The following is a 20,692-nucleotide window of genomic DNA, read 5'->3' on the forward strand; positions in this document are numbered from 1 at the left end:
TAGATAGATAGATAGATAGATAGATAGATAGATAGATAGATAGATAGATAGATAAAATAAAAAATACTCCAACATTACTCCAATTTTTTAAAAATTTCTGGCTACTTTTATGTCTTTTATATTCCACTGTAACTTTCAGAACCTTCCTGCCAATTTCTATAAGCAAGATTTCTATATTTAGTGAGATTGCACTCAATCTATAGATCAACTTAAAACCAGTTTCTTAACAATAATCAAGAAATAAGCACTATGTCTTAACTAAAGAGCATCATGACTTAACATTTTCTGTTGTCATGAGATCTGCATACACTTTATTGTGCTTTCCCCTCAGCACTGGGAACTGAATGCTGGGCCTCACAGGCTGAGCGAGCACTCTAGCATTAGGCTACATCCTCAGACCTAGTTTCACTTTTCATTTTGTCACAACAATAAAAACCCTAAAACAAATTGGTACCAGCATAATAGGGTACTGCTGTGACAGACCTGGCCATGTTTTGTGGAGGATTGTGGAAGGACATTAGAACTTTGGGCTAGAAAAGCCACTGAATATTAAGAGCTTTGTAGGATGTTCTGTAGGAGCTTGAAAGATAAGAATGTTGAGAGCAGTGCAGAAGATGAAGGAAGACCTGGCTCGTGACAGTTCAGAGGGAAGACTAAAGACTATCAGGGCCGTTGCTATTTTGATTTAAGAGTCTGTGGCTCTGGTATGCTGGGGCTGAACAATCAGTTGTGATTTAAAATCTAGCAGAACTGCTAATGGATAGAGCTTTTACCATAATAGGACAATTAATGCTGATCAGCTGGAGCACCAGCAGCAATGAGATGAAATCTTCTGCGAAGTGTTTCCTGAGAGCACAGAGAAGCTTTGTTCCAGAGTCGGCCAAAGTTGTAACCCACACTGGCGGCCTGACTTGGTAATGTGTAAAAAGGCACCCAGACAAGACTGGTTTTAGAAGTGTGAATGGGCCATGAAGCGCAGCTGAGGCTTGGCACTGAGAAAGGCCAGGAGAAGCCATTGGTGAAGATGCAGCTTCAGTGTCATCTGCAGGCCCAAGAATGAAGGGAAGCTATGCAGAGAAGTTAAGGCTCAGTGCCATAAAGATCTATGAGAGACTACTGGTGAAAGAGCGGCCCAGTTGCAGCAGAGACTCCATCATTTTGAAGACGCCGGTACCATGGGATGACCCCAAGCTCAGCAGCAGCAGCTGGGTAGCCAGCCAGAGCCTAGAAGAGAAGCTGTGTGTGCCTCACAGGGCAGAGCTGGAGCAGTGACCCAAGCCCTCTGGAGGAGTCTGGAAGACCACACATGGACCCAGGCATTGGCACCAAGGTATTCATACTGTTGTAGTTCACACAGTGCCTGTGCTCTGGTGCTTCCCTCTTGAAGAAGGCATGTAAATTAATTTTGATTTTTACAGGTGCCCACACTGTAAGATCTTCAATGTTTAAAAGGTATTTTGGATTTTTAGGGAAAATGGATATTTTAAAGAGATCAAAATGTAAATGTGTTTAAATTTGTAAAGACTGTGTGACTATTAAAGTCATTTATGTTTTTAATGTGAGATCTAGACAGGTTGTGGCTTATCAGTGATGTGTTTATGTGTCAACTTGACCCATGTTAGAGTCATCAGAAAGGAAGAAGCCCCAGCTGAGAAAATGTCTCCATGAGATACAGCTATAAATCATTTTCTCAGTTAGTGATCTGTGGGGAAGAGCCAGCCCATGGTGGGTGTTGCCACCCCTGGGCTGGTGGTTCTGGGATCTATAGAAAAGCAGGCTGAGCAAGCCCCGGGGAACAAGCCAGTAAGCAGTACTCCTCCGTGGCCTCAGCATTAATTCCTGCCTCCAGGTTCCTGCCCTGTTTGAGTGCCTGTCCTGACTTCTTTGGTGATGAACAGCAATATGGAAGTGTAAGCTGAATAAACCCTTTCCTCCCCAACTTGCTTTTAGGTCATGGTGTTTGGTCATAGCAACAGAAACCCCGACTACGACAGACAGAATCTTGTCAAGTTACACAGGTTGGCCATGAACTAATTCTTACTCTGTAACCTAGACAGCCTTTCAACTTATGGCAGTCCTGTAGAGAGATCCTGAATCAAAGAATAGTAATAGTATAGGTAGGTAGGTAGACAGATGGATGAATAGATAGATGATAGATAGACAGATAGATAGGGTGCTTTTGCTAAAGAACTTTAGACTGACATTTCCCTTAACTATTCTAAAAGTGTCTGCCTCTGACCTGCATGAGACTATGCAGTTATTCTTTGTTTTCTTATCGAATGAGCCATTTCTCCTCTAAACAGCTTTAATATTTTTCTCTTTATTAGTGGTTTTTAATTATTTTTGATGTGCCTTAGCGTGATTTTCTTTTTTTCTTCTATGTGGGGTTTACTTCTTGACACTCTGAATTTCTAATTTTTACGATAGACAACTTCCTAATAAGTTCCAAATGATTTCTGCCTCATGGTACTTGAGTCTTTATGCAAAACCCACTCCCTGCATTTGGCTAAACCTACAAACTTGCTTTTATTAAAGTTTTGTAACTTTTATTTTATATGCATAGGTATTTTTGCCTGCATGTGTATCTGTGCCACACACATCCATGAAGTATCCACAAAGGCCAGGAGAATACATCAGATCCCCTTGGAATGGCAGTTCTGAGCTGCCATTTGGGTGCTGAGAATCAAATCAGGTTCTCTGAAAGAGCAGCCAGTGCTCATAAGCGCTGCTTCATCTCTCCAGGCCCCAGCTTGATTTAATAAACAGCTTGAGGGCCGGAGCAATAGCGCAGTCCATAAACTGCTACACAACATGAGGCCGAGCTTTAACCCTCAGCACCAACATAAGGCTGGTGTGGCGACGCACGCCTGCAGCTCTAGCACTGGGAAGGTGGGAGCAAGTAGATCTAGCCTAATCATCAAGTCCCAGATCTCAAAGAGAAACACTATCTCACAAAATAAGGTGAAAAGCTCCACATGCATGCACACACACACTCTCACAAAACATGGCAAAACTAATAAATTGTCACTTCTGAGATAGAGTCAACAAACTTCTATCCTGCCAAAACACTTTCTCTGCCTGTTTACTCTCATGAGGGAAATCTTATGAGCTATTCCTATGGAAAGAGCAATGCAGCACAGAACTGTAGGAAACTATGGCCCTCATGTTAAAAATCCATGATGAAATCAATATTGCCTTAGGCCAAATGAATGATCTTGAGAGTATGTTATCCCCTAGCCAGCTCTTAAAACAACTCTTAAGTCTTAGCCCATACCTGGACTGCTACCATGAATAACTCCTTGAACTACAGGGCCCAGCTAAGCCACACAGCTAAGTAAAAGAGAATAAATATGGTTTCTTAAGATAGTAAATTCTGGAAACATTTGTTAGATATCAATAAATAACTAGATGTATCTTCTGTAACTGTGAAAACATTTTGACTATGATTGTTGCAAGTCTATTTTAGCCTTTCCAGAGACTGTAATCGTAGGTGTATACATACACATACATATACACATATGTGTGTATATTACATATATATACTACATTATATATAATTCATATATATAATGAATACTATTTCATCTTGCCTTATATGCCTAATGGTTTGCTTTTGCTTTTTAAAATCTATCTTTCTTCTTTGTGGCACAGATTGGATGTTTCTGTTGTCCAGGTCAAGGCTATTGATCCTTTCTTCTGCAGTGTCTTTCTAGACACTGTATTTTTCATCTCCAGGAAGTTCAATGTCTGTCTCTAAAGCTATTCTGCTTCTCTCTCATATTCATTTTCTTTCACCTTCTTGACAATCTGTGACATTTACAGAACTGATTCCCTTTTGCCTGGGGGTCAAGCTACGCTACCACCTGTTATCTAATGTCTTAGAAAGTATTGTTTTGTATATTTTCCCCCAGTTCCTGTTTAGAGAAAAAAAAAATCTGTGTATAATTGCTCTATCTTGGACAAACCTGTTAAGGCCACTATTTCTTTAAGATTCGTTTTACCTGTTTGTTTTTTATTATTATTATGTGTATTTGTATGTCTGTCTGTATCCAAGTATGTACAAATGAGTGCAGGAGCTTACAGAAGCCAAAAGCATCAGATCCCCTGGAGACGGAGTTAGAGTTGGTTGTAAGCCATCCAATACAGGTGATGGAAGCTGAATTTGAGTACTCTACAAAAGTAGTGCATGCTTGTAACTGCTGAGCCATCTCTCCAGGCCAACATGTGCTCTTCACAAAAGCTCACAGGTGATTCGTTGTGGCTCAATAAGTTTGGGTGCTTGGTCCCTAGTTGGTAGTCTGTCTAATGCCCAAATGAAGCAAAGTCCTGCCCCCATCTGTCTCTGCCTATCTCTGTGTCTTCTCTGTGTGTGTGTGTTTCTGTCTCTCTCTGTCACTGTGTGTGTGTGTCTGTCTGTCTCTCTGCTGTCTCTCTTTCTCTGTTCCATCCATCCATCCCTCTGTCTCCCTTCCCTATACTCCTCAGGCTGCAGATCAGAATATGTAAGCTCTTAGCTACTGCTCCAGTGCCGTACCTGTCTGCCTGTTGCCACGCCCCTACCACAATGGTCATGAAACTGTAAGCGAGTCCCCAGTGAAATGCTTCCTTCTCTAAGTTGCCTGGTCATGGTGCTTCATCACATCAATAGAAGAGTGACTAAGACATGATTCTAAGGTACAGCCAATTTGAGGCATAGTGGGCTGACTGCTTTGGTTTCTTTAACAGAAATTTTCTTTCTATATCAACAACCCCACCACTACCCATCTGGGCTAGTTAGGTTTTTGTTGTTGTTTGTTTCTTTTTTAAGGCAGGATCTTCCTCTGTGGCCTTGGCTGACCTGGACCTTACGATATAGCTCAGCTCAGCCTTAACCTCCCAAGTGCTGCAGCTATAGGTATGAGCCACCAAGCACAGTTGAATTGATTGATCAGTCTTGAGACTTGGAAGCTCCTGTCCCAAGGTACCATGTCATGGTTACCTAACAGAGGCAATGCCACACACACACATTCTACAAAAGAAACTGAAACATCATTATTTCTGGAAGAAAGTTTCCTATGAGAATACTCAAAGTCAAACATTATGAAGCAGAGAGATCAGGAGAGAGAAGCCAACCTGAGCTACCTGGTGAAACTTTAAAAAAAAATTAAAATAATGATGATGATGATGATGGTTGAAAGCATGGAGATAGAGATAATTTAGAAAAATAATCCTCTTCCTGTGGGATTCCAAAGAAAATCCTACTTGTTTTTGATTTTTTTGTGTTGTACAAATAATTTGTGAAAAGCAACTTCAATACTAGCAGATAAACATACAATTTTACTAATAAACCTTCAAAATCATATACCTTGTAAACTGACTGAATACTAAGAACAGATAATACAGCTAAATAAAGCTTTACTTATATGTAAAAAATAGACAAGACTTTTCTGCACCCGCTGGTGTCATTTCTACATACAGGTGTTTTCATACTCCTCTACATGGCCTCCTGGCACTTACCCTTTTCCAGGTAAGACCTTGGTGCCCAGGGTGGGTCCTCTTCAGCATAAGGATCACTGTACTCAACCACAGCTGCTTCCTCTTCTTCATAATCTTCTGGAGGAGGTGGTGGAGGAGGGGACTCATCAAATACTGGCTCTTCCACAGGTGGTGGTGGAGGTGGTGTATCTGAAACTAAAAGTTTATCAAGCTGACAACAAACTATATATCATGTAAAGTTCAATTTTTATATGAACGTCTAGATTCATGAATATAAACCTAGACTTGAAAACAATAATCTTTCAAAAAAATGAATGAGAAAGCATGGCTTCTCCCTCCCTTTTGGGAGGGAGAATACTACTACTACTACTACTACTACTACTACTACTACTACTACTAAATGAAGTTTGGTCAAAATACTATTAATTGGGCCTCCAGAACCTCTCAGTAAAAATGCATAATTATCTTTCTAAAGAAATAGGTACACTATGGTAAACTTTATACCCTATTAAAGGAGTTAATAACTTGGATAATTACAATTACATAAGAAAGTAAAACGAGTCAGAGAAACAGTCAAATTTTTAAATCTGCTACTCTGCTCTCAATTTTGTGTGTATTTATTCAGACAGGTTCTCAACTAGAAAGACCAATCAGACTCACAATCCCACTGCCTCGGCCTACCGAGTGCTGGGATTTTAAGACTCGCCATACTGCCAGCCTAATTCATATTAAACAGAATTGTAGCAAACTGAGAAGGAAAAAAAAATCAGTAACAATTCTGGGTAATGTCGACCACTAAAATGTTTGGTTTCTAGAATATGAACCAATTTAGGCTTAGTGATTATTTGGAATTTTCTGAGATGACATGTCCATATTAGATGTATTACTAGATGACTTAAGATATATCCTGCAGAGCTACGCTTCCGTAGACCAGTCTCACAGTGTTGTACCATGTAAAAAATCAGTTCAGAACTCAAAGCTTTTAAACGCTTGGTACATAGTTTAACACAACAAAGTAAAACACACTTGCATTTATCTGCTACTTAGTTTTAACCATCAGCACTTATTCTTACTTATAAAGTAACAATTGTATACATGATATTCTCTGAGGAATCCTAATTTTTATCTCAGTCTACAATCAGACATGCCAAACCCATACTCTGTTATTTCAGTGTTTTTTCCATGCTAAACCATTCTGTACTTACATACTTTATAAAATAAAAACTTACTCATTAAAAATTCTTTATTCCTATAGAATTTGGGATTTTTTTTCTTGGGGGAGGGGAACCCTCACTGTGTAGCATAGGTTGGCCTTGAATTTGTGCCTGGCACTAGTCCTATGTTATTTTTCTTTTTAAACAAATAAACAAACAAAACATAAAACACAAATCTGTACTCTTAATATATCCTTTATTCAAATTTAATGTTTTTCATTAAATTTTTTACCCCATTAAGTATAATGGGGTAAAAACAGCAGTGAAACTTCTATACATTTATAAAAGGTGACTGGGTTAACATCTACACCAAAACAGAGATCACCCAAGGGACCTTCAGAAAAATCACATTATAAAATTACTCAAGGTAGCAATACTGCTAATTTTTACCTTCTTTATAACTGCCTCAGAGCCAGCTGAAGAAAACTGCCATGAGTTATTGTTTTTGCTTGTGAAGCATGCCAGTTATCCATCTAGTATTTTACAATACATTATTTCACTTTATCTTTCCCTTAGGTTTTCTGTTGTTGTTGTTTGTTTTTTCCCTTTAATTTTGCTGTGATTCTAGAGCTCAATTCAAAATCTTTATACATCCTATGCAAACCCTCTGAACTACACTAACCCAGGCCAAAGTATTATTTTAGTCATAATTTTATGGATGTGAAAAGAAGCTCCAAGATTAATGTTCCAAAAACAGATGGAAAAACATCTCTAATCATTGCCTGAGAAGCCACTACTGTAAGATAAAACCCATATCTCACAAGCCATGCTTCATCACTAAGTAAATGCCACCCAAGAGTCTTGTGCAGCTAGGAACCAGTTTCAGCACTGAGAAGACTATGGTGGGCAAATGAAACTAAGATGTGGATAACTAAACTTTGATTTACAATTAAGCAGACTGATGTTTTAAGAAGTTATAGTAGCATGCATCACAGACCAAATGCTTTCTGTGGGCTGGGAGAGACTTCAGAGACGCATGGACATGTCGCGTGGACTGCTGGGGGCTGGCGGAGCATGCAGAAGAGACAGTTTAAGGTTGGTTGTAAAGAATAAAAGTAGGATTTTTTTAAAGTACAGAGATACAGCAGAAAATATTTAAAAGATCATCCAAAATAGGACAGACAGAGGAAGCCTAAAATAAAACTTTGCCACAAGTATTTGCTGAATTTGGGCTCTACTCAATGAAGCAGGGTTGCCATATGAGAATTATTTTTAAAAAATAATAGGGGCATATCTGCACATTTTATCACAGTGTATGTGATTTAATATAACTGGTTCCAAGTGATTTCAGACTCTTCCACACATTAAATGTAATGCAAAGAATATGTTAGTTCCATAGACTATCTTTAAAACAATACTTTAAAAGCCTTAAGATGATTCTAAAACAAAAGTAGTCTTTCCAAGGTGCATGTTTTAAAGAAAATAACACTAATGTGAATGTTTAAGTCCTGCCACAACTGAAAAGCCAGACCCATCATATATCATACAGAGCGGAAAAGAGGGAACTGAGAGGAAGGGGGTTAAGAGGAGTCCTAAAATAAATCAGCTATAATAGAAGCCAAATCAGTAAGTAGACCTACCATTATCTACTCAAGCGACTTTAAGTCCTGAACACCAATCAAGTATTTAGACATTAAATTAAAACAGGACTTCTTCTTAGGAAATAAGTTCAGTGTTTCTACAAACCTTGTAACTTTCCCTAATTACAGGTAAAAGTTAATGACAACTAGTTCCATAATCCTACTCAACTTTAAAGTCCAATTTTTGAAGGCAAAAAAGAAAATATTCTGTTAGTCTCCGAAGTCAGTTTTAAAATCTGGTTTGTACCGCCTATTTGAAATATTTTGTTCAAATTAAACAGCAACATCTCAAATAACATGTAGTATCAAGTGAAAGATGAGATTTTCCCAGGTAAATGTGCATCATGTCAGTTGATTTTTAAAAATTAAAAAATAAGCTGGGCATGGTGGTGCACGCCTGTAGTTCCTTCCAGCACTCAGAAAGGCAGAGGCAGGCGGATCACTGAGAGTTCCAAGGGCAGCCTGATCTACAAAGCAAGTCCAGGACAGCCAGAGCTACACAAGGAAACCCTGTCTCAAAAAAACTAAAACCTGTCTTCTTTAATCAATAAACTATCTTCTTTAATCAATAATTTAAAACTGATTTTTGATGAAGAAATTGTTCTTGCTGTAATGACACTTTAACTGAAAAACATCTTTTAAAATTACAGTGTTGTAAAGTTCACAGATATCCATAAAGTACCTTCTAATAAACATAAAGACTATTTTTAGAAACCAGCAAACAGAAAAGTAAAGGAACTTGACACATTCTACCCAGGGCACTACGCTGACTAGTTTTAGTCAACTTGACACAGTCCTTTTGAAAGAGGGAAGATGGCTGAGAAACGCTCCCATCAGACTGGCCTGTGGGCAAGGCTGTGATGCATTGTCTTCATATATGACCATTATGGGTAGCGCCAAAGCTGGGCAGGTGAGCCTGGATGGTATAAGAAAGCAGGCCGAGGGACCACTGAGGAGCAGGCCGGTAAGCAGCTCCCTCCACAGCCTCTGCATCAGCTCCTGCCTCCAGTTCCTGCCCTGCATAGTTCCAGCCCTGACTTTTCTCAGTGACTGTTATCTGAAGTGTAATCAAAATAAATCCTTTCTCCCACAAGTTGCTTTTTTGCTTATAGTGTTTTATCAGAGCAGTAGAGACCCTAACTGAAACAGGCACTAAGATTAAACTACAATCAGTTAAAATACAAACAAAATTTAAAAAAGAAAAGGAGGACCCCAAAGTACCTGCTATCGGCCAGACACTTTTGTCTAAGTGCCAGGGATACAGGCAACAAACAAAATGAGCAAAGCCCCTGCTCTGACAGGCCTTACATTCCACTAGCCAATACCTACTTCCAGAGAGTCCTAAGCAAGAAGTTATACTTATTTCTGGCCCATGAGTAACGCCATCCTTTATATGAAAGTGGTACAGTGTGGCCACTATGGCCTGATGAAATTATATCTTAAATTAATGCACAATTTGACTCTTGGACAGAGCACAAATTAGAGCATCTTTCCCACGATCACACAAGTCAGAAATGCCTGTTGTCTCCTGACAGTCCAAAAACCTAACTATTAACAGCCTGCTACTGACAGGAAGCCTTATTATTATATTCAATTAACAGATATCTGTCCCATGTATTATATGCAGTGAAAAATCAAGAGAGATCACAATCAATCTCAACACTCCTCCCACCCAGTGGCAGAAATTAAACACAGGGCTGTACACATTAGGCAAGTGTTCTACCACCCAGCTAGACCTCAGCCTCAGGAAAATATGTTTTACGTTAACAGACGATTTACTGGGAACGCAGGGATTACCCTAACACTATTTTTAAGCAGACACCATACCACGAGTTCACAAGAGCAATACGAGGTTATCCAGTGTTACAGCTATAGAGCAACATGAGGTTAATTTTATGCAAGTATGATTTCATTAATACTGCATCATTACATTTGCTTACATATCTATTACGAATGAGGTCACATGTGGCCTGGGGGTGATTTTCTGCTTGAGTCTAATAAAAATGTTAACTTTTTATAATAGATTTATAGGTATTTTATGATTGTAAAGGACAGACCAGACTGTTTTACACAACCATGACACAACTTTCAACAATGACAACACCTACACATAAGGACACCCAAACAATTCAAACCCATGTTATTCAAGGATCAACTGTTAACTCCCTTAAGTTTACATTTCATGACATCATGCAACTTTGGGGCTCATTATGGACCCTTCATCACCTATCACAAACTTTCTTTCTGTGACAGCCACTTGTCACTAAATGTTGGCATAGGCCTTCCAATTTAGAAATACAAGTCTCTCGAGCTTCCTTAAAGCTTCCCCAGAAGACTTGATGTACCAATAAAATCAGCTACATAATTATGCAAGATTCAACACCAGACCACAAACCGAAGAAATTCACTGGGAGACAAAGAAATTCTTGGGAGACAAACTAGCAGATTGCTCTTCTGTGCCTTACTGTGGTATGGTCCTTTTTATACTTGAAATGGGAGACACTGCTATGCTCTGGCCATGTATGACACATCTATGATTCTAGTAAGAGCAAACTAGCCTGTCGCCTTATCTGGGCAATTGAGAAAAAAGCAAGATATTTATTTGGCAATTAGAGTGCAGTTTTTCTTCTTACTTTTATGTCTATTTGTCTTATCTTTATAACTATGCAGTGGATAGGCGGCATTTGGTTATGGTCCGGAGGCTCAAATCTGGGATCTCATGCAAGCTAGGCATGAGCTCTGAAGAGTACCTTCCACAACTCATCATTTTAAAGCTATTTGAAAACAGAGAAATTTCCCATAATCATTTTTTTATTATGTATGTAAGTGTGGGTATTCCTATGAGTGCCAGTGTCTGCAGAGGCCAAAGGTGTGGGACCCTCCTGGGACTAGAGTCCAGGTCCTCTGCAAGAGCAGAGCACAGCCTTAGCCACTGATCTATCTCTCCAGCCCACCTCAGTTACTGATCATCAGCCTAGCCATTCATACAATTCAAATATGTGACTTATTCAAATATGTGAAGCATTAGTGAATGACTATTCAGTCATATGTAAATTACATTCTATGCCTATAATCTGATCTACAGCATAAAGAAGACATAAACTTACTATTTTCTTGGACTCTGGCCACAAATCCCATTAAAGGTAACTGAGGAGTTACCTGGAGGATGGAAGGAGGAGGAGGAGCAAGAGATACTGCAAAAACAAAAAAGGTGTGGAGGGTAAGGGGTAAGGGCACGTTGTATAAAAAGGAAAGGATAATACAATAAAACAAAGAAGGAAAACCACTTTTCACAATAGGTGTCTACCTTATGTATGCACTTTGGAGGGTAATTTTATAAGCAAAACAATACACTGGAGAGTTTAGTAAGCTTTAAGAGTTTAAAAACATAATTTGTGTTTAACAGTCAGTACTAAGGGTCTATGCGTTTTATTGGGTCAATTGAGAATGCACACAAACTTCTTAGCCGTGGTTCTTTTTGGTTTGGTTTGGTTTGGTTTGGTTCTTCCCTAAGGACTATGTAAAATAAGATCCAAAGCCAGCTTCTTGCTCCTGCCCCTTATGGTCTCCTGTAGATGCGTGGCCCTGTAGGCGCAGCACCAGCCCGCCCAGCACTGCCTTCTCACTGCTTCTCTGTGCACCCCTGGGAGGAGAACAATGAAAACACTTGAAGACCACAAAGCCTTTAAGAGACACTGATTCCTGTAAATTAACTATTACAAAAGGCTTCAGGGTATTCATATTATTCATAACTCATATCCTACTAAGCTAGGTTTATTATATGTGTATAAATGTATATGCAAAATATACATAGATATATATACATTCTTTAATACCAAAATGCCTTTTTTGAGGGGAGAAGAAGGGGGTTGAGTTAGGGTTTCTCTGTGTAATAGAGCCCTGGTTGCTCTACACTCAATTCATAGACCAGGCTAGCCTCGAACTCACAGAGATCCACTTGTCTCTGCCTCCTGAGGGCTAGGATTAAAGGCATGTTGCCTCCATTGCTGGCCAATGCTTTATACTCTTAAAAAAGACTTAAATAGTAAATATATGTATTCTTTAATTCTCTTCACTATTGGCAAATAAATTTAAAGGTCAATTTCTTTGACTCCAGATTTTTTAAATTATTTATGTATGAGTGTTCTGTCTGCATATACACCTGCAGGCCAGAAGAGGGCATCAGAAAACAGTACAGATGGTTGTAAATCACCATGTGGTTGCTGGGAATTAGACTCAGAATTGAAGAGCAGGGGGCACTCTTAACAACGGAGGCATCTGACTTTAGACATTTTTTAAAAGAGAATCAAGCCGGGCATGGTGGTGCAGAGCGGGAATCCCAGCACGGGGGGGGGGGGGGGGGGGGGGGGGGGGGGGCGCAGAGGCAGGGGGATCTCTGTGAGTTTGAGCCCGGCCTGGTCTACAGAGTCCAAGACAGCCAAGGTTATACAGAGAAACCATATCTTGTGGGGGAGGGGGGAATCAAAAGGTTTCAGTTATGTTCTAATCTAATTGAAAGTATTTCCTTCAATAACTTGCTTCTAAAATCTCATTAGAATACAACTACTGTCTTTCTTGAACTATCATTTCATATTTTAATTCCTGTTACACAACCCTTTACAGAGTCAAAACAAACTGTACATTGGTGGAAATGCTGTCAGATTTATACCTTACAGAACCCCAGTGCCTTGTCAAACTTCATTCTTTAGAAGCATGTATCCATAGCAAAGCTCTGACTGCAAAATATGGGTTCATACAAGAATCATTTTGTTCACAAAATAGCTCACTGAGCAAAAAAAGTTGTCAAAGAAAAAACATGCTAGAGGTTAAGGTGAAGGACAACAATAGAACACTTGCTTAGCATACTTAAGGGTCACAGTTCAAACACTAGAGACCTTTCCCACCAGAATAATATGATGCAGCTCAGTATTTTGGGTTTGGTTTGTTTTGATTTGGTTTTTTGAGACAAGGTTTCTTTGGGTAGCCTGGGCTGACCTGGAAATTACTCTGTAGACCAGGCACATCTCTGCCTCCAGGGAGCTGGGATTAAAGGTGTGCACCATCAAGCCCATTTTTTTTTATTTTGTTTTTGTTTTTAATTAGGTTTAAAATGCCCTCTGATTAACTGAGTTATAACTGTCTTCTTTAAAGTTACCAAAATCCAAGAGAAGAAAGGTAGAACTCAGAATACAGAAAATACAAAGTCACAACTGAGCTGCCTCTCACAGCCCAATTCTAATTCACCTTACTTTGAGTATATAAAATACTTATGATTAGAATCGCTCCCTACTGATTTAGTTATACTTTAAAATGTATTTGGCATATATAAATCTGATTTATAAAGAAAGCATTATGAATTATGAAATCTTTAGTGCATTAGAAATTGAATTCAAGGGTGGACAGAGCATTTGCCTAACACATACAAAGCCCTAGACTCAGTACTTCAAAAATTAAATACATGAAACAGATGTTTAAACAGCTGTCAAATTTTATCTACAGAACTGTCATAGAACTACTGAGTACATACACACAGCAAGAAATATCCCCTCCATACTCTCACTATGTACCCTGTACAGCTGGTATCAGAGCTGTAACATGAAACCTTTCTCAACCTCCTTAGGGATCTAACCCATTTCAGATCAACATCATTGTTTCAAACCTTTAAATAAAGTAAGAAAGGGACTATAAGCAGTAATTTTCAGATACCCAAGAGAGCTAGACCATCTTCCACAAAACTATTAAGTAAGCTATAGCTAATAAACTAAAATTTAAGAACAACAACAACAAATATTCATGTAATGGCCAGCCATGGGGTAATATTCTCACTTAGGCTAAGGCAGGACAATCATGTGAAACTACAAGTTCAAAACTTGTCTAAAGAAGACACATTTCTAAAAGTGGGGGAGAGAATTTAAGAACAAAACACACTTAAAATGCATATTTGGAAAACAAAACCGAAATACAAATTTGGAAAACACTAGAAGTAGAGTATGTGACATATTCTAGCAATATTTATCATGGAAATGAATTTTAAGAGAAAACAGCCTAAAACACTAAGTATGAGAAGAGAACTGTATTTCAATCAAAGCAGTTAGGGGATTTAGACTGCATTTTGTACTGGCTACACTCCAAATCCAGCATTCAGCAGGAGAGGAGCCCAGGACAGTGAAGAAACTTCAACAAAGAAACAAGGCTTTTGTTTGCTATCCAACAGTACTTTTGAACTGTTCTCAGAATAGCACTGCATAAAAACAAACAGGGACTCCACCACCAGAGTATGCCCTTCCTCCTTTCTCCCCTCCGAAAACCAGAAAAGGCTTGGCAGGTAGAGTGCAGAAAGAAAAAAACAAAGAAAAAGGAAAAGCAAAACTTCATTTGAAGGCAGGTAGAAACCAACATAGAAAATGCATGAACTACAGAATTAAAAAAAACATTAAGTTCACCAGGCGGTGGTGGTGCACGCCTTTCATCCCCGTACTTGGGAGGCAGAGCCAGGTGGATCTTTGAGATCAGACCAGCCTGGTCTACAGTTAGTTCCAAAACAGCCAAGGCTTCACAAAGAGACCCTGTCTTGAAAAGCAAGCAAGCAAGCAAGCAAGCAAACAAAGCACCTTGGCCTTGGTTTATAATTGATCACCAATCTTGAAAGAGTGCTCAGCAGCTAATTAAATGCACAACTGCTTTTCCTGAGGACCTAGATTCAATCAATTCCCAGCACAAACATGGCAGCTCACATTTATCTGTAGCTCTAGTTTCAGGGGATGCAATTCCCTCTATGGATTCTGTGGGCATTAGACACATACATGGTATACAAACATTTACATTTGCAAATGTATACTATATACACATCAAATTTTTAAAAATTAAATAATTTAAAAATTATCACCAATCTTATTTCCTATATATGAATCAAGTGTTAATAAGTAAAAGGAAAGTCTTTTTTTTTTTCAAGATTCTAAGGATGTAACTAAGGTTTTACTATCATATAGCAGCCAAATAGATAAACTTCCACTCCATAAAGTCAAGGCTTATGAGAGACAAAATCATTTGTCCTTAAATCAGTAGAGTTCACACAGGCAAAAATTAAAACACAAAACCGTAAATTGACACAATACACTCATGTAGTCTACAGTTTTTCTTGCATTCTCTAGGGATTGGGAGGATGACCTCTTTAGCTTTACGTATAAATCATGTATTGACTCTGTAAAGTGGAAACACAGTATTATTAAAAATTTAGTATTCGTTCATTTTTCCACCCATTCAACAACAGTCTAAAGTACCTATATGTATGGGATAAACACCTATTATATGGGCTAATTATGTGTAACAAAAGAGTTTATTTATTTTGTTTGTTTTTAAGGTGCAATGCAAAAGAAAGGAGAAGAAACAGCAAAAGAAAACTCTAACCTGGATTCTGGTTATAAAAAGGACCTCCATTCATCTGATTCTGAAGGCTTGTTTGTGAAGTTATAGAAGGGGGGCGTCTATAGGGCAATGAGCCCCCTATTGTGGGTGGTGTGTGGCGAGCGGCAGGCCTATTCATGCTGTAGAACTGAACAGGATGACCTGGAAAAGGGACAGAACATAGATGTATCATTAAAAGAACCTTGGATAATAAAATACTTTATGTTCATTTACTCACTTTCAAGTAAGATTATTAAAAATAACAGTATTCAGCCAATTTAATGCAAAATGATAGCTGCTGCTCTGCTGGCACTGTATCACAGCACAAGAGTAGGAAAGTAACTAAAAAATCACATCCAAATGTAAAACATTTTCTTAATCATTTGACCGTTTTAATTAAAATGTACCCTGTTACAGACTGACTGTGTCACCAAAGCTAAGTCTCCAGTGCAGCTGTTATCAACCCAGGGGTCATATATCAAATATCCTGCCTATCAGATATCTACATTTCATTTTTTTTTTCTTTTTTGGGTTTCTCTGTGTAGCCCTTGCTTTTCTGAAACTCATTCGGTGCCCAGGGTGGCCTCACACTCACAGAGATCCATTCGCCTCTACGCCCTCCCCCGGTGCTAGGATTAAAGTGTGTGCCACCACCACCTGGCTACATCACAATTCATAACAGTAGTAAAATTAAAGATACTAAGTAGCAATCGAAATAAATTTATGATTGGGGCCACCACAACATGAGGAGCTGTATTAAAGGGTCACAGGATTAGGAAGTCACTGGTCTAGTACATCAGGGTTGAGAGGCAACAGCTGTAAACAGTGATCAGGTCGTAAGGGCTCTGCTCTCATCAATGAATAATGTCATTATCAAAAAAGTGGATTTTCTCTTTTTATATCCTATAAACATAGTCTTTCAAAACATAAAGCACCTTGATTCTGTATATTCTGCCTCCAGAACTATGAGCCAAACAGACTAACATAACTTATAAATAATCTAGTCTACAGTATTTTGTTATAGGACAAAAAACAGATTGTTTCTCCCCCCTCCTCTCCAAAAAAAAAAAAAATTATTATTTAAAGCAGCCACTAAACACTAGAGATTAAACAAAGAATCTATTCTGGGAGAGAAAGAAATGAAAAATGTTTGATACAAAATAATGGTGGTGATAAGTTAAAGAACACTGTTTAAAAGAAAACAAAGTATTTCCAGAAAATCTTGCTGCTGTAACTCCAAGTCAAACCCATCTTTACACAATACAAAAATACCTTCCTGAAGCTAGATTGTCTTAAAATTATTGTATGAAATATAAATCAAAATTTTCTCATCACCCAGAAACCTATCCAGGTCTATTACTCATTTCAACCTCTTTCACCTCTTCAGAATTACTCACTGCTAACATCACTTGGAAACATTCTTTCCTAATCCATTCAGTTACATAATATAATTCAAACCCCAAATTTTACCTTGCCTTTACCTTCACTTGGTCCCCACTCAGCCAGGGGCCTCTTGTAACAGAGCTTTGGAACACCCATGAAAGAACACTAGCAGGCAACAAGGTGTGGAAGGGAAAGGGCTCATGAGAACACAGAGAAGGGGGGGAGATGCCATACCATGAGGCTACACAGAAAAACCCGGTCTCAAAAAAAGAGGATCCATTTACTAACCAGCATCATATTAACTGTTAAATGTATTCTCCTATCCCAGCAAAATGTATTTGAGGTTGAAATCTTTCTTAAAAGAATGACTACATTTATCTACTAGGAGGGCGCGTTCATACACAGAGAATGTGTATGTGTTTGACAACTTAGAGGAGCTGGTTCTCTTTCCACCATATAGGTCCCATAGATCCAAACTCTGGTTGTCCAGCTGGAAAAGCAAGCTCTTTATCTGATGAGGCATCTCCCTAGCACTACCTTGAAATTTGAAATCAAGCACCAGTCAACTTAAATAATCCTGAACACTCCCCCCCTCTATACATACATATATATATATATATACACACACACATACACACACACACACACACACACACACACTATACTTCAAAGGAGTATAGTTTATGAGTGTCTGTACTGCTAAAATATAAGCAAACTTTTTGATTATAAACATAAAGGTTTATAATTTGCTATATAAAATATTGTATTCAAATATATTTTTCAATTTTCATCAGCTTGTTTTTGTTAATTGCTCAGCCTGTAATAGTATTGTGTTTGCCACAGAGGTATTATATGCAGATACATGTGCATGTGAATAGATGAGCATGCCGAGGTCAGAGGTCAACTTTTAGTGTTGCTCCTCAGGAGCCCTCAATCTGATGTTTTCAAACAATGTCTCTCACTAGGACCTGGCACTTACCCACCAGGTTAGGCCGACTGGTAAGCAAGCCCCGGGACACAGCCACCTTCAGCTCCTCCACACTGGGATTACAAACATACACCGGTCCACCACGCCTGGCTTTTTATGTGGGTGGCCTCAAGTCCTCATGCTTGCACAGCAAGCGCTTTACCAACTCAGCACTCTCCCCGGTCCCCCTTTCATACTTGTAATGGTTAAATTTTCACAACTAGACAGAAAGTTGACTCCATACTGAGTGCACAAATCTTTAACAGAATAAATTAGGACAACATTTATGTCTGTGCTACTTTATTGGACAAATGTATCAGACTTTACCCCAATTTTCCCAGGATATTCTTTGTTCACATGCCATTTTCCAGTTAAAATATTGATCATCACCTTTTTAAAGAATATAAAGTAAAACCAAACCAACACATATCATGCAGCTGGAGTTTCAGCAAAGAATGGCCAGATGACTGGTTCTGTATGCCATGCCAATACTCACCTGTAGGGGGATTGGAAGAAATAACAGGGGGAGTTGGAGAAGTGAAGCCATCAGCAAGGGTCTGTGCACCCCCAGCAGCAGCATCTGGGGCAGTGGAGGAGGGGACAGTAGCAGGAACAAGAGGGGTGGGGACAGATGCAGAAGTAGCAGGAAGGGGAGGAGTGCCAGCAGAGCCAGCAGGGGCTGATGGGAAAGAGGAGTAAGAGGCAGCATTAATAAGGCAGTCACATTAGCGTGAGAAGTAGCATTGGAATATTAGAGTATTCAGCACTTAACACTAGGCAAAAGAACAGAGCATTGAAAAGAGAGTGGTTGAGGTTATTAGGTGAGCAACCAGTGATTCAAGATGCTCAGGGTAGTATAGAAAATGTTAATTAGTTAAAAACAAACCTTTCTTTTTGCCTAGAGTTACAAAACTAAGAAAAAACTACTTCCTGTATATTGTTTTTTTTATTCACTTTACATCCTTGTTATAGCCCCATCCCTCCCCCCCTGCATATTCTTCTTTTAATCATAAAATGTTCTAAGTACATAAAACTTTAGTACCTTTAAAAAAAAACAATATTCTGTTACAATTATAACACAAATCAGAAAACAGGCACATTATTGCAAACAGTATCTTATCATTAAAAAACAAAATAAAACAAAAACCTTAACACAAACATGCACTACATTTTCCAGATTTTTGTAAAAGGTCTTCTGTATCTGTACTGTTATGGTTGGATATGCTGTCTTGCAGGGAGACAGGAGCTCTCACCACATGGCGCACTGGCGCCTACATCACTCTCCTCCTGCCTCCGCCTATGCATGTCGGGTTTTAAAGGCATGTACCACAACCTACCACATAAGTCTATCTGCCTGGGTTTCGGTTGTGTTTATTTTGGTTTGGTTTGGATTTTGGGTTTTGGAGACAGGGTTTCTGTGTAGCCCAGGCTATCTTAGAACTCACTCTGTAGACCAGACTGGTCTCAAACTCAGTATCCATCTGCCTCTGCCTTCCGAGTGCCAGGTTTAAAGGGTGTGCTAACACACCTGGCTTATCGTGATGTTTAGTTAAGATTTTTACTTACATGTATATAAGACTGAATGCCAAAAGAGGGTGTTGATCACCTGGGGCTGGAGTTACAGTACAGGCAGCTCTCAGCCACCCAGTCTGAAACCAAACCTGGGTCTTCTGCAAAAGCAGTGAGAGCTGTTAATCATGACTGTCTCTCCAGTCACTATCTTGCTGTTTTTATGTTCATGCTTTTAAAACTAAATTCAAATTATGTGTCTTCAAATCAACTATATTTTTGTTTATGGGAATGGAGGAAATAGTTTTTCAGAAACTACTGAATTATAATGCTCCTCTAAATTGATATTTCCCATCCTTTGTTACCAAAATGATTCTCAAACCATGTCATCACTATTTCCAAGAAGACGCACTGTTACAATACTAACAGAAACTAAACAACTAACTCATACAATGATGAAGATGAAACCTCAGAGCACCAACTGAACTAGTAACAAAGACACAGAACATAGTAACAGACCAACAGAGAAAAAACAAAACCATTACAATCAGCTGGATATACACAGACATCCCACTACTTACAGAGCGCTAAGGAAGTCCTCTTTAAAATCTTTATTAAGAAGAAAACCCATCTACAGGAGACTACGGTTCCAACAGCCAGCGACACACAACACACACACATATACGCACACACACATAGGAAAACTCACTATAATTCAATAACAAATTGAATTAAAGTTCACAAAATAAAACCAAACAAATGACCACTAGTGCTTTACCTGGAAAGACGCTGGGAGGAGACGGAGTAGGAACAGCAATGGGAACCCCCACACTCCCGCTTCCACTGTTCTCCCGACTGCTGCTCCGGCTGCTCGGGTGGCTCCCCCCGCTGCTCCCACTGCTGCTGAAGGAGTAAGAGCCGCCAAAGTATGAATACAGAAAGCAAGATATCAGGGTTCCAAGTATTTCTGAAATGGACATAGCTACAGGAATATAATTCAAAAGGCTTCCATTTCAACTATGAATTTCTTAACAAATAAGGAGAAACTCTGAGTTCAGTAAGCTTGTTTTGATGCCTATTTATAAGGTCTATCTTACAAAAAATTTTAAGGACATTCTCTATAAATGTTAAGGGCAAGTTGTTGGTACTTAACACAGTAA

General features: G+C 38.9%; 1 protein-coding gene across 22 annotated transcripts in view; it reads right to left on the reverse strand.

Moving 5' to 3' along the window:
- Positions 1 to 20,692, reverse strand: part of Abi2 (abl interactor 2) — a 43,069-nt gene that overhangs the window by 9,103 nt on the left and 13,274 nt on the right. For 4 of the 22 annotated variants that reach the window (XM_055616331.1, XM_055616325.1, XM_055616330.1 and 1 more), the window contains 5 exons: positions 20,311 to 20,435; positions 18,520 to 18,702; positions 15,677 to 15,835; positions 11,377 to 11,463; positions 5,497 to 5,670 (listed from right to left, as the gene is read on the reverse strand). In XM_055616331.1, coding sequence (XP_055472306.1) covers positions 5,497 to 5,670; positions 11,377 to 11,463; positions 15,677 to 15,835; positions 18,520 to 18,702; positions 20,311 to 20,435 — 728 coding nt within the window. The remainder of the gene's footprint in view (positions 1 to 5,496; positions 5,671 to 11,376; positions 11,464 to 15,676; positions 15,836 to 18,519; positions 18,703 to 20,310; positions 20,436 to 20,692) is intronic. The other 18 variants (XM_055616340.1, XM_055616332.1, XM_055616321.1 and 15 more) reach the window with 7 other exon arrangements.

This window comes from Psammomys obesus, unplaced genomic scaffold, assembly GCF_907164565.1.
Source record: "Psammomys obesus unplaced genomic scaffold, mPsaObe1.curated_primary_1811, whole genome shotgun sequence".
Lineage (NCBI taxonomy): Eukaryota > Metazoa > Chordata > Mammalia > Rodentia > Muridae > Psammomys > Psammomys obesus.